The 14,318-nt window shown below is 37.9% G+C and overlaps 1 protein-coding gene, 1 long non-coding RNA gene and 1 pseudogene across 2 annotated transcripts in view; 2 read left to right on the top strand and 1 right to left on the bottom strand.

Moving 5' to 3' along the window:
- Positions 1–336, bottom strand: part of LOC107158518 — a 5,146-nt gene extending 4,810 nt beyond the window's left edge. Inside the window, exon 1 of the long non-coding RNA XR_007350293.1 lies at positions 217–336. This is a non-coding gene — a long non-coding RNA (uncharacterized LOC107158518). The remainder of the gene's footprint in view (positions 1–216) is intronic.
- On the top strand, positions 8–12,505 carry Cnot11 (CCR4-NOT transcription complex subunit 11). The gene is made up of 7 exons (XM_015505008.2): positions 8–343; positions 2,791–2,955; positions 4,128–4,280; positions 5,878–6,080; positions 7,599–7,801; positions 11,286–11,382; positions 11,468–12,505. The coding sequence occupies exons 1-7, from the start codon at positions 10–12 to the stop codon at positions 11,663–11,665; spliced, it is 1,353 nt and encodes a 450-aa protein (XP_015360494.1). The 5' UTR covers positions 8–9; the 3' UTR covers positions 11,666–12,505.
- LOC107158540 lies at positions 7,808–9,280 on the top strand (annotated as a pseudogene).
- Positions 12,506–14,318: the final 1,813 nt, after the last annotated feature.

Here is a 14,318-nt window from a genome sequence, read left to right as displayed (position 1 = left end):
GAGACAGGGATGAGCCTGACCCCGAAGGAGCTCTCGAGCCTGCTGAGCATCATCTCTGAGGAGGCGGGCGGCGGCAGCACCTTCGAGGGCCTGTCCACCGCCTTCCACCACTACTTCAGCAAGGCCGACCACTTCCGCCTGGGCTCGGTGTTGGTGATGCTGCTGCAGCAGCCAGACCTGCTGCCCAGCGCGGCGCAGCGCCTCACCGCGCTTTACCTGCTCTGGGAGATGTACCGCACCGAGCCGCTCGCAGCCAACCCCTTCGCCGCCAGCTTCGCGCACCTCCTCAACCCCTCGCCGCCCGCCCGGGGCGGCCAGGAGCCCGACCGGCCGCCGCTCTCAGGTACCTCCCGGAGCCGGATGGGCGGTGCGGAGAGTTAGACTGGGCAGCTTCCCGTCTGCGCTTCTGGAGCCCGCCCAGAGGGAAATAAAGCCCCTTTTGGAAATGATCAACCCCCAACCACTAGAGTAGGAATTCAGGTGGTAGCCGAATTACAAATTCATTACGAATTCATGGCACCGAGGATTATTTGTCTCATCCGTACAGGCCATCCAGTCATTCAGGTCCTTAAATAAGGTTCATCTTTCTAAAGGCCATCTGGAGATGTGTATAATTAAACCTGTAGTGACACAATGGATCTGTCCCCGTTTGTAAGTCTCAGAGGAGTAAACAAGTCAATATTAAGAACCCGAAAAAGTTGTTGAACGAAAATACACATTAAGCAGCATGTAAGGACCTTACAGCTGCCTTCCTTGGACTGCTATGATGTGGTGAGGGTAGAGGATAGAAGGTTGTCTCAAGTTTACGGGCTTTGTTACAAAACGCAGGTTTTGCATTATGTAGAAAGTATGCTTGTGCAGCATTGGTTAGATGAGACGTAGGTTAGGTGCCAGGCTGCATTTTTAAATTTCTGCGGTACTGGGGATCAAACCCAGGGCTTCATGCAGGCTAAGGAAACAAGGTGTTCTTGCTTGCAGCCTTTCTGAATCTAAAACATTTTTGGATGCCTTCCTGCACTATCCTCATCTAAGAAGGGCAGCCTTTGTGTTGGGGAAGTTTGTGACTGCCCAGAAAGTGAATGCCACATCAGAATGTTTGTAATGGGGAATGGGGACAGTGTGGGATTTAGGTCAGAAACCCTTTGAATTCTGAAGGGTGTGTTATGTAAAACCCCATCCTCAAATACATGTCTAAACCTACACCTTGTTCCTACACTGCATTGTAAACAGGAGGGGAGGTAGTTGCCAGGAAAGGAATCCCCAGGATGTAATCTCCATGGCTCAGTTTTCTCATCAATAAAATTCAGATTCTAATAATTCCTAACTGGTAGTGTAGTTATGAAGAATAAAAGTACCTGTGAAAAGTATTACTCGTTATTGTCACTAATATATTTTTTTGAGATGGATCTGAAACTCTGGATTTTTTTGCCTCAGCATCCTCAGTAGTTGGAATCACAAGTGTGCATTACAGCACGTACCTATTGTTATCTTTATTCAAATAGGTAGGGATAATGCTTAAATTACACAGAAGAGGAAATGTTATTACCAGAGCTCCAGTCTTAGTGCTTCTCTTGTACATTTAGGGTAAGCATCTAATGGGCATAGTTTTAAAAAAGTTAAAAATCTTTTCAAATGATTTTGAGGTAGGACAGACAATGTATTTGGAAGTAAGAAGGATGGCTTCCCCAAATCAACAAATTTGCAGTCTGGTTGGGAGAACATAAAGACAGGTCAATAACAGCATGTACTAGGTGTCAAAAAAAAAAGATGCAAGTAGCACAAAGAAACCACCTTCAGAACTGGAAAGATCCCCAGAGGAAAAGTGTGATATCTTTGCTGTATGTTAATTAGGGATGCAGGTAGAAGGGAAGAATGTGGCCCTGCCAGGTTATTGTTAAAGAATTAGGTCTATACAGAGAAGCTGAAATTTTGTCTACCTGGAGTAGGTTACATGAATGGGAGGGTAATCAAGAGGTAAGATTAGGAAGGTGGGTGGTGACTAGTTTATGAAGTGTTTTATAATGATGTAGAAGTTTGGGGTTAATTTTATGTATGTGAACTGGTCAAGTAGTATGATAGATTTGTATTCTAGAAATAGAATTAAATGGCAAGGTGGGGCATGAATGGTGGATTAACAGGGGTCAAAACTGGGATGGTGCAAGGTTAACTGAAGCCAATAAAGAAGAGAATTATAGAAAATTGGGAGCTAAGGAAATCAGACAGACTGTCCTGTAGTTCAGGCAAGAGAGGGGGGACTGGAGCTGAGGGAATGCAGACTGGGGACATTGTAAGATATCAATAGTTGATAGGTAAGGCTTGGGGAGCAGTTGAATATGGACAAAAGAGAACCTTCAGTCTTGTGGAGATGGTAAAGTTGCACTGTATACTGAAGCAGGTATGTTGCTACTGATGAATTTGCTTCCCCTGTCTCTTTAGCTTCTGCACAGTCAGTCTTAGAAAGCACTTCAGAACATTATAGTTTTTATATTTGTTTTTGTTTGCATATATAAGCTTTGGTCTTTGCAGGAATTGAGGGACTTAGAAAGCAAAGTTCTTAATAGATACAGAAATATATTTTTTTCATAATAGTACCACAAATCATAGAATTTCCAGAGGCTTAACTAATTACAGAGTTCACAGAGGTATATATTTCATTAACCTAAATTCAGTTATAATTTAGTTTATAAAAATTTGTAGGTTGCAGTGACAAGTAGCAAATACTAATTTTACTGGATCTGTTACTTTTTAAAAGTAACCATCAGAGAAATCATTGTACATCTTTGTTTACAGGATTTTTACCTCCTATAACTCCGCCAGAAAAGTTTTTTCTTTCCCAGCTCATGCTGGCACCCCCAAGGGAACTCTTCAAAAAGACACCTCGCCAGATCGCTTTGATGGATGTCGGAAACATGGGCCAGTCTGTGGACATTAGTGGGCTTCAGTTAGCCTTGGCTGGTAAGGAAGAATTGGAAGTTTGAGCATTTTTGTCTGTTTTTGAGATATTCTACTTAAAACAAAGGTCTTTGTAATCTTCATTGTGAAAGGGTTAGTTACCTTTCATTTTAAAGTAGTTTCAGTACTGGATTCTAAATATATGCCTTCGATCATCTATCCATTCTCCCGCAATGTAAAAAGAAGCAAGCATACCTTGTTGTTTTAGAGCTAGCTACACAGATCATCTCTGCAGTCTTGAAGTAGAGATGTTTTTCAGTAGGATCTATAGACCAAAGGTGTATTTGTGGATGATGCAGGGTATTTTTTTCTTCTTACTACTAGGAATTGAACCCAGGGTTCCTCTACCTCTGAGCTATATCCACTAATTCTTTTTAAATTTTATTTTGAGACAGTCTCACTAAGTTGCTCAGGTGGACCTCAAACTTGCCTCCCTAGTAGCTGGGATTACAGGCTTGCATGTGCCACCACACCCAGCAGTTTGTGCTTTCTTAATTTAGGGGGGGAAAAAAAAGCAGGCAAGTTAAACATTAGTGACTACAAAGAGAAGATTTACCCTTTAACAATGACAGTGTTCATTAAATAAATTTTATTAAAAACCCACCAATTAGTTGACAATTTGCCAACTGAAAAATTTTTTCTTACATCTTGAACAATAGCCTGTTTTCTAATAACTTTTTGTACTTCTGTAATTTGGATTAAAAAAAATGCATCAGGATAATTTTGTTAGCATTTTTCTTATTAAGGAGACAATTGGGTCATGTCTAAGGCTTTTTTTGGGGGGGGGGCGGTACTGGAGAGTGAATCCAGGGGCACTGGACCACTGAGCCACATCCCTAGCCCTGTTGTATTATATTTTAGTGACAGGGTCTCACTGAGTTGCTTAGGACCTCACTTTGTTGCTGAGGCTGGCTTTGAACTCATAATCCTCCTGCTTCAGCCTCCCAAGCTGCTGGGATTACAGGCATGCGCCACCATGCCCAGCTGATAAAATTGAAATGTGGGAATTTAAAAAAAATATTTTGTGTATGTATATACACACACTCACATATAATCTGGCCGTTTTTTTTTTATGTTGTAAAAAGCAAGTAGCTTTACCCCTTAGTAGCTTGTCCTTTCACTCTTCCTCGTGATGTCCTCAATTTTTAAACATCTCACATTTTAACCTCTTTCAGAACGCCAGTCTGAACTGCCAACTCAAAGTAAAGCCAGCTTCCCCAGTATTCTCAGTGATCCAGACCCGGATTCTTCTAATTCTGGATTTGACAGCTCAGTTGCCTCCCGGATCACAGAATCTTTAGTCAGTGGACCAAAACCACCTATTGAAAGTAGGTATATAGAGATTAATTTTATACTCTTGGTTTTATTTTATCAGCATTCACTGAAACTTTTCAGGTTTTTGAGACATCTTGTTATTTTCATTACTACTTTAACTTTAGTTTAATATAAAACTTCTAGGAAAATATCTATAGAGAGTTCAGTGAAAATTAGTTTCTTCTTTAAAAAAGTTATATACAGTTTGATTTACATATCTTACATCTTGAAGATATAAATTCTCTGATTTTACTGAAATCAGTCTATTTATTACCATTACCTTCTCCACTTTAAAGTTTTACTGATTTTACAGCTCTTAATTTACTTTAATTCAAAGGAAGCACTTACTGAATTTGAAGTAATATAGCTGCACCTTTTGGTTTGACAGGCTTCCATGTTTGAGTGATGAAGGCATGTTTTCTGCTTCGGGATAGGAACATATTCTCCAGATTACAGTGCCACCATTAGTTTGAAACTTACACTGACTTGTCATACCATTTGGTTTACAGTATATATTTGGCATAAGTGGGTTTAATATTTGAAGTTTTATCTAGTCACAAGTGGACCTAAAGATCCATGCCACATAATGATTTATGTGTAGTATTTGCTCAGGCACAACTTTGAATTGGATGAGCCTCCAGGACGGTATCTGAAGAGCACATCACTCATAATAAGTGAGTCCGACCACTCACCAGGCATTTCTTCTTCACATAAGTAGCACTTCTCATGAAGTGTTAGACTGTTTATTTTCATAAGTGGTCCGAAGAGGGATTCAGATACCAGTCCTTGGGCAGCAAGTGATGGAATGGTGGAGATGTGTGTCAATTTTGTAGCCAGAAAATAGTCTTTGGCAACAAACTGGATAGCATAATCCCCAATTTGATAGGGACTAGGATGCATAAGAGAATAAGCCAACTTTGCTCTATGGGAAAACCAAAGAGATGTGTGACATAGGTTCAGCAGAAGTCTAGCCAGAGTTTATTTTAGTGAGTGTATAACTTACAGGTCTACCTGTTTTATAAAATAGTTAAATATACTCAGTTCATTTTCCTGTTTTATGAAATGGAAATGGTATTTGTGAATTTGAGGATTCATGAAAGACTCAATTCATTTCAAAATGTCAACCAATACTTTTCCTATTCTGTCATTTCACCATACATAATTTGTCACTTCAGAGTTATTAAATGTAAAGCTAAAACTTGTACAAATCATAGTGATCCATGAACAGATTATTAGTGGCAATTAAGAGAAGAATGAGTGAAGATGAATAGTATTTCATCTTTCCATTGAAAAATGTACCACTCTAACAGTTGTGTCTTGAATGGTGGTCATGTGTGAATTAGTAGTGTTGCTCATAGCCCTGCTTTCTTCTCCAAAAAGTAATAGGTGTGTCTGGCATCATGCTGCCACATTGGTTTTTCATGTTCTTATTTGTATTCTGGATGAAATCTGACTTTCTGAATCATTCCTGCTTCAGATTTTGAAGTGTGAGAGTTTTATCATGCTATCTTTTTAAAGGAGGCATTTGTGTACTTCATAAAGTAAAATTTATGTGTGGTGTGTCACATTAGCTCACTGATAGGCATTCAAATATCACTACTCTCATTATAGGCCATTTTCGGCCAGAGTTCATCCGTCCGCCACCTCCACTCCACATTTGTGAGGATGAACTGGCTTGGCTCAATCCTACAGAACCTGACCATGCTATTCAATGGGATAAATCTATGTGTGTTAAGAATAGCACTGGTGTGGAGATCAAGCGAATTATGGCAAAAGCCTTCAAAAGCCCCTTATCTTCTCCCCAACAAACACAGGTATGTGTGTATTCCATGTTTTAGTTTTAATCCATCATGAGTTTGTTTTTCATAAGGTGATAAATGAGCAGTACACCGAAATTGACAACATGAGTTAGCAATAACAAGTCTCAAAGGTTTTTGGATCTCTGAGGCTTTGTTTTACCCTTTCCCTTTTGGTCATTTCGCTGTGGTAGGGCAAGAAGTCAGGTGACTGAAAATGTTTCAACTTAATGATGAGTTTGTCTTTGACAGAGGTGAGGTAGGAGAGGCCTCACTTTTTGGCACTGTGCTCCTGCTCTGTACCAGCTGTGCATTTTATATACATCTTTGCATTAAAACTGGACAGTAGCTCTTTTGAGTGGAGTAATTTCATTTACCTCTGAGGTAAGTAAAATTATTAACATCTTATAGAGGGAGAAATGGCCCAGAGAAGGTGAACTAGCCCCCAGTACATAGCTCACTAGTGATAGATTTGAGATTAAAAATATTGCTTGCTATCCAGGGGCAAGACAAGATTGTGGGAGGTTTCTCTTTGGTGAATTTTATTCAGTTTGCACACTTCCGAGTTAGAGCTAGTAGGGGAGATACTGACATCTCCAATTCAGTTCATCATCAAAAGTATTTTCAATGTCATTTAAGAGTTGTTTGTAGTTCCTTTTGTGTAGATCATTCTGAAACACAGTTCACTGGGTAACATTCAAGTAGACAAGTAAAAGCATATAAAATTGCAAGGAAAAAGTGCTTATTCGGCACCTCCAAATTTTATTTTGTTGTTGAGATGGAACCCAGGACCTTATACATGCTAGGCAAACACCTTACCATTGAGCTGTGTTCCTAGGCTTGAAAATAGTGTTTTTGAGGAAACCTCTTGAAATTGCAAAATGTAGGTGTGACTTGCAATGCATCCTGCCCCCCTCCTTGGGTATTTCCATTCTCCGTCTGGGTAGGGTACAGCAGGGCAGGCATTATTTCTGATGTTTATTAATTCTCTGTGGTTTGTGCTTTTTGGAGACCAAATTGGTGATTAAGATTATTTCTGAGCAGGGTACATACCTGTTACCCCAGCTACTCAGAAGGCTGAAGCAGGAGGATCACAAGTTTAAGGCCAACCTGGGCAATTTAGCAACACTCTGTCTCAAAAAGGGCTAGGGATGTAGCTCAGTGGTACAGTGTCCCTAAATTAAATCCCCTGTGTACTGCAAGAAAAAAAAGATTGGTTTTGTTTATAACAGATGATAGAAAAAAAAAAAAAAAAACTACAAAGGACTTAAGGATGATAAGACAAGATCCTATCCAACCAGACAATATTGAGTCTGCTTTCATGTCTAGAAGGAAACACTAGCCAATTTACAAGCTGTCTTGAATGTTTGTATTTTAGTATCCTTACAGTATTAAGACATGAGGACCATGAGTTTGAGGGTAGAAATTTATGAAATTGGTGAACATGAGTTTTATACTTTTTTTGTGTAAAACACCTTTGTATGAAGGAAAAACAATTTCCAATTTGATTTAAAAATCTCTCTTTTTTTCCCTTAGCTCCTTGGTGAATTAGAAAAAGATCCCAAACTTGTTTATCATATTGGCCTCACTCCAGCCAAACTTCCAGACCTAGTGGAAAACAACCCTCTAGTTGCAATAGAAATGTTGCTGAAATTAATGCAGTCAAGCCAGATCACTGAGTATTTCTCTGTCCTGGTCAATATGGACATGTCTTTACATTCAATGGAAGTCGTAAATCGGTAAGTTTTCATATTTGATCTAATATGTGGGGTTATAAATGATTAAATGTCCAGGAAAGAGAAGCTGCTACAAAAAGCTGTAAAATGTTTTTTCCCCAGATATTGATTGTTTGCCTAAGAGAACCCACTTCAGAAATAATCTGAGCCTCAGTGTTTACTGCATGTGAATTTAGCATCCATTAATAAGAAATTTGAGGGTTGGATTTCAACATATTTCATGTTAATAGAACCATGAATGAAATATAATTGCTTAAACTTACTTCCCTATACAGTATTTGTTATCCTTATATAAACATAGATATTAGGGACTTTTTTCTTAGAAACTTAACAGCTGTTAATATGGAAAAGTACTAAATTGAGGTTGGTAAGAGGGCCTAATACTGAGAGCCCCCATTGGCTGCCCTGAAAAACTATCTTTGCATTGTTCATGGGTGCAGCTCCCCACTCGCTTCAACCACCTCCACTAGTATGGACTCCAACAGCTTTATTGCCAGAGTCCCTGAACACTAGTTTCCTTTTAACCACTGCATCAGATCACCAGTGTGCCCTACCAGTCAGACACTGGCCATGGACACTAGCTCCGAGAACACCACCAAAGACTTAAAGGAAAAGAAGTTGTGAAGAGGCAGAAAATGAAAGAAACGCCCCTTAAATGAGAGTGCTAGTGAGGAAAATGGGGAGCTGGAGGCTGCCAATGAGGTAGATGAAGAAGAGGAAGAGGATGGTGAGGAACAGGATGGAGTTGAAGATGAGGAGGCTGAGGCAGCTATGGGCAAATGGGCAGCTGAAAATGACCAGATTGATTACGTTGATACCAAAAAGCAGAAGACCGATGAAGATGACTAGATGGTAAAAAAGGAAAAGTTAAAGGGCCACCGGGACCTATTCACCCTCCACTTCCTGTCAGAATCTAAAGGTGGTTGTCATTGAGTAGAGAGGCCCACCAAGTGCTCTCCATCACTTAATCAAAACCACAATGTGAATTTGCAACAGGGGAGGAAAAAAAGAACCAAAACTTTTCAAGGCCCTGCTTTTTTTTCTTAAAAAAAAAAAAAAAAAGAAAAACTTGTATTTTTCATTTACATTTTATATTTTTGTACATATTGTTGGGAGTCAGCCATTTTTAATGAACTTGGATGACCAAACCAGCCTTTGGAGCATTCTCTGCCCTACTTCTGATTTTACTTGTGGTGTGACCATGTTCATTATAATCTCAAAGGAGAATGAAAAAAACAACCTTGTTTAAAAAAAAAAAAAAAAAAAAACAGAAAAACAATTTATTCTGAGCATTCCAGTAACTTTTTTTGTGCATGTACTTTAATTGTACTATAAGTAATTGGTTTGTATGTTTAAAAGGCCAAAGATAAAAAGGTTTCTTTTTTTCCCCCTTTTTTTGTCTGTGAAGTTGCTGTTTATATTTTTGGCCTTTTTAATGTATTTGTGAAACAAAGTTGTCCAACAATAAACCAGAATTTTATTGGAAAAAAAAAAAAAAAGAGCTGAGAATTCTAAGCATGCTGTCATGGAGATTCCTTGTGTTCTTCTCTCAGCTGTATGTTTTTCCTTACTCTGTTGTCACTGACCATCAAGGAAACATGTATTCCCTTCTAGATGTGCTCTATATGTTATTGTTTAACCTTAATTTTCCTTTACCATTATATTTTAGGTATATTATGAATTAAATGGGTTTGAGGGGGTTAGCTTGGGATCTTACTATTTTATTAGGTTGTTTACTTAATAAAATAGTAGATCCTGGTCTACTGGAGACACTGATTTAGGCGTCATAGTCTGAGCTCCCTTTCATCTGGTGTCTTGTTTGGATGACAAATTATATGGTCCTTCTACTCTTGCGGAACTCCATTCTGAGTGCTAGGCAACTAAGAGCACATCTTGGAACACCATTTTGTAAGTTGGAGACTTTAAAAATCTGAAACTAATGAATGTGTCCTTTAAAGTTGGACAATTATTTTAATCTTATTTGAACTAAAAAATGTGTTACTAAATTGGTGGCAGCTGAGCGAGCGTATGCATGTAGAGTGCCCTTTAAGGGACAGGAGAGGAAGAGAAGAATGAAGTTTCCAAAACTAGTCAGGTGCCTCCTCTTGTTCAAGCCTCTTTATTAAGACTCATTCTTCATTCAGTGGTTGAATCGTCTTTTGGACTGAGCTGTGTTCATAGCATTCTCGTAGCAGTTAGTGTCTCTACCAGACATTTGGCGCTTAGTCCAGGAATGACTGTATTTTGTTATCAATAGGATTCTATCTCCCTAGTGTCTTGGAATTTCAAGGACAAGTTACTGTTTTTGTTTTCCCCCAGCACCTATCATAATGCATTACCCTTGAGCATGGAACATACTCGTTATTTATAAAAATCTCAAGTGAGTATAGTGGCTAGGGCACTGTTTCCTTGGAACACTAGTTCCTTGGTGCCCTAAAGAAAGAAGTTTCAAGGTCAAATAAGTTTAGAATGTATTATTAATTTTATTTTAGAAATTTGTAGTTAGCCTAGCAGACTTTGCAATAGCAAACCCTAACGTGGCCTAGGGTTTCCCAGACTGAACAGAACTGAAAATGGAAGTCCTATCCCCCATACCATCTTTATTTCTCTGTTCTTTAAACATTCTACACAGTACTTAAAATTACTGGCCTTGGGCTTTAAGACTACAAACTCAGATTCATGCTCTTGTTACATCACAGCCAGGTCTTCCCTGCAGTACTTCCTAACATGTTCTGCTAATAATGCCAGTTCCAATCACCTTTCAGGAAGGTTTCTCTCCTTAGGGTTAAGTCATTTGCCCTTTTATGGCTTTTTCCAAGTCTTTTTACCTTCCCCTCATTTTGGCATTTGGTGATATGTTGAACTGTTTGCATGCAGATTTACATGTCTCAGACATACTGCCTCTGGGCAGCTATATGTAATAGAGATTCCTGAATGTTAAATGAACACAGTAACTGCTCAGGTTGTTGGTGCTTATAAGAGGTGAGACCATGACTTATGATTCAGCCAGGAACCCTTGGGAACTTAATGCTCAAATAAGTCATTAATGATTAATTGCATTGCATAATGCTAAGCATAGACTTAAAAACAGAAGTGTCACAAATAAGTGGCTGTGGTTCTTGTGTTTATTTGCTGAAGAACACAACTGGAAAACTGGATTATGTATCAGCAATTTCCACCATAGGAAACTTTATAGTTAACAGGTTTTTTTTGTTTTTTTTTAAATGGGTATTGGGGAGGGAACCCAAGGGATTCTTTACCACTGAGCTACATCCCCAGCCCTTTTTATTTTTATTATTTTAAGACGGGCTCTAAGTTGCTTAGGGCCACACTAGTTTGCGTAGGCTGGCTTTGAACTTGTAATCCTCTTGCCTCAGACTTCCCAGCCACTGGGGTTATAAGCATTCACCACTACACCTGGTTGGTTTATAGTATCTTTTGATGTTAGCAAATAAAATAACAACCCATATTTTCTTATATGAAACAGATTGACTACAGCTGTTGATCTACCTCCTGAGTTTATTCACCTTTATATATCAAATTGCATCTCTACTTGTGAACAAATTAAGGATAAATATATGCAGGTGAGTAATAATGGGAATTTTTATAAATTCTATAAATAGGTACTGAGAGGATGAGCAAACTAAAACTTTTTCTTTTTTCTTCCAGAATCGTTTGGTGCGTCTTGTGTGTGTGTTTCTTCAGTCCTTGATCCGTAACAAAATTATTAATGTGCAGGACTTATTTATAGAAGTACAGGCCTTCTGTATTGAATTCAGTAGGATACGAGAAGCCGCAGGCTTATTCCGGTTGTTGAAGACACTGGATACTGGAGAAACGCCTTCAGAGACCAAAATGTCAAAATAATACCTCACCAGAACTACCCAATTTGTTGTTCAACTGTATTGATTAGTTTTTAAAACTTAAAACTGAGTGGATTGCTTGGTCTTATACATATAAACAACACTTAATCTACTTTAAAGCAAAAGTTTTGCTTTTCCTGGATGACTTTTTCCTATAGATGAATTTTTGGTAAGAACTTGGACACAAAATGTTCTAAGTGTCTTGCTGATGACTCCATAGGAGGAATAATTATCCCAAATTACTGCAAAAAAAGTAGATGAGGTGTGTATTTTTTAAAAGAAATTTTAGCATTACAGAGCAAAGTGCTTGTTTTGCTTCAAAGGCAAGCTACAGGCTTCTGATAAATCAGGAACCCAGTTTTCCTAAGGTTTCAGTGTTAAAAGTATCCAATGAGAGCAAAGACATTTTGAAGAAATTGTGATACTGTCATATAGTGAAGAGCAGTTGATTGTATCTCTTAACTTCTCATTAAGCATTATGAAACAAGGACATGCATATAACTTTGTCATGGGAACTTCAGAGGTGGCAGAACAAATGTTTGGAGGGCCTCTTAAAAACACGGGAACTCTTAGGACAACGTTATAATAGGTGATATTGTTTCCTAGGTTTTTTTTCTTCGTTGAGATGTCCTCTGTTATTACCCTAAAATGCATTTTTTTGTTTTGTTTTGTATTGTTTTAAAGGAAAAACAGGGCTTTGGGAGGGAGTGTCACCCCTAGGAACTGCTGTCTGTGGCAGGGTAGATGTGTGAGATGTACCAGAGCAGGCAGTGCATGTGTCACCCCTCATGTCACTTTGGACAACAGTGCCTTCCAGTAAAGTTCTTTTTTTTACCAACTGTCATCTGATGCATTTTTACTTGGAGAAATCATGACAAATTCCTTTTACAGAACTACTTCTAAAGCATATTTACAGGGAAACAATCTGTTCAATAGGAGTTATCCTCTAATCCAACACTTGGCAAAAGTTAAAATTTTTTTTAAGAGTACAAGTTTCACACTAAGTCCATGCCTCAGATCCATACTATTAAATGGGTAGACTCACAAACAGCATGAAAAAAGTGAGGAAACAAATTAACCCAAACAAACCAAGATACTCCAATAACAGAATCTATTGACGCCACAGTGGAAGAAATGTCAGAGGAGTTTAGAATGAATATAGTTAAACTGATATTCGAGAAAAGGGACAAAAAAAAGTAAGGAGTGAAATCAGGGAGAAAATACAGGAAGTGAAAGATCATTTCAATAAAGAGATTTTGAAAAAAAAAATCAAGCAGAATCCTTGAAATGAAGGAATTAATAAACCAAATTAAAAATTCAATGGAAAGCATGACCAACAAACTAGACCATATGGAAGACAGTTTTAGGCAATGAAGACAAAATAGATAATCTTCAAATTAAAGTAGAACATGGAGAAAAGATGTTAAAGACACCATAAACAGAACTTCCAAGAAATATGGGATAACCTGAACTTCAGTCCAAATTTAAGATTTATTGGGATGAAGGAAATGAAAGGAAGCACACTCTTTTCAATGAAATAATACCAGAAAAACTCCCAAACATAGTTTGGGAAATGGAAAAATCAAACACAGGAGGCTTACAAGGACCCCAAATATAAAAAACTACGACAGACCCACACTAAGGCACATTATTATGAAAATGTCTAACATACAGAATAAGAATAAAATTTTAAAGGCCGCCAGAGAAAAACAACAGGTCACCTTAAGAGAGAAACCAATCTGAATCTCAGCTGATTTCTCAACCCAGACCCTCAAAGATAGGTGGTCTTGGAACACACACACACACACCAAGCTCTGAAAGAGAATAGATACCAGCCAAGAATATTATACCCAGTAAAATTAACCTTCAGAATTGACAATGAGATAAAAACCTTCCATAATAATAATAATAAAAAAGTTAAAAACATTCACAACTCTACAGAGCCTGCACCACAAACATGTTCAGTATGGCATTTCATGAAGAAATGACAAAAGTGAAAACCAGCAGAGGGAGGAATAACACTAGAATAGCCAATCAAAGGAGAAACTATTTCAAGTTAAAAACCAGAAATAAAATGACAGGAAATAAAAACCACTTCTCAATAATAACACTGAATGTACTTGGCCTAAACTCATATGAATCAAGATAGACTGGCAAACTGGATTAAAAAACAAGATGCAACAATAAACTGTCTCCAGAAGTATGTTAGTTTCCAAATATTTGGAAGTATTCCAGAACTTTCTGGTGTTGATTTTTAATTTAATTACTGTAGTTAAAGAATATGTTCTGAGTAACTTGAATTGTTTTATGTTTTCATTTTCATTCATTTCAAATTATTTTCTAATAATTTCTGATTTCATCATGATAAGAGACTGAGCTTTGTATCATTTGAACCAAGTTTTATACTTCTTCATGCAATATCTGAATTTTTAGGACATTTTAACATCACTTTCTCTTACTTTGAGCTGTAAAGATTTTTATATTCTGAATCCTGTATTTTACTATTCATAAATCCATGTATTTTATCTATCACTTGGTCACTTTTAAGTCATTTTTCTATTTGATGCAACAAGTACCAAAGAAATTTGGTTTTGTTATTTTTTAATATGGAATTCCAATTATTTCAGCACCATTTGTTGGAAACACTATCCCTTACC

Source organism: Marmota marmota, unplaced genomic scaffold, assembly GCF_001458135.2.
Source record: "Marmota marmota marmota unplaced genomic scaffold, marMar, whole genome shotgun sequence".
NCBI classification, from domain to species: Eukaryota; Metazoa; Chordata; class Mammalia; order Rodentia; family Sciuridae; genus Marmota; species Marmota marmota.
The sequence above is the reverse complement of the archived record's forward strand: the minus strand, read 5'-3'. Positions and strand labels throughout refer to the sequence as shown.

Bases quoted from the DNA above. Each gene is read 5' to 3' on its own strand.
- Cnot11 (XM_015505008.2), top strand. From the start codon at position 10: ATGAGCCTGACCCCGAAGGAGCTCTCGAGCCTGCTGAGCATCATCTCT. The intron at 2,956-4,127 runs GTAAGGAAGAAT...AACCTCTTTCAG, and splicing joins GCTTCAGTTAGCCTTGGCTG to AACGCCAGTCTGAACTGCCA. The intron at 6,081-7,598 runs GTATGTGTGTAT...TTTTTCCCTTAG, and splicing joins CTTCTCCCCAACAAACACAG to CTCCTTGGTGAATTAGAAAA.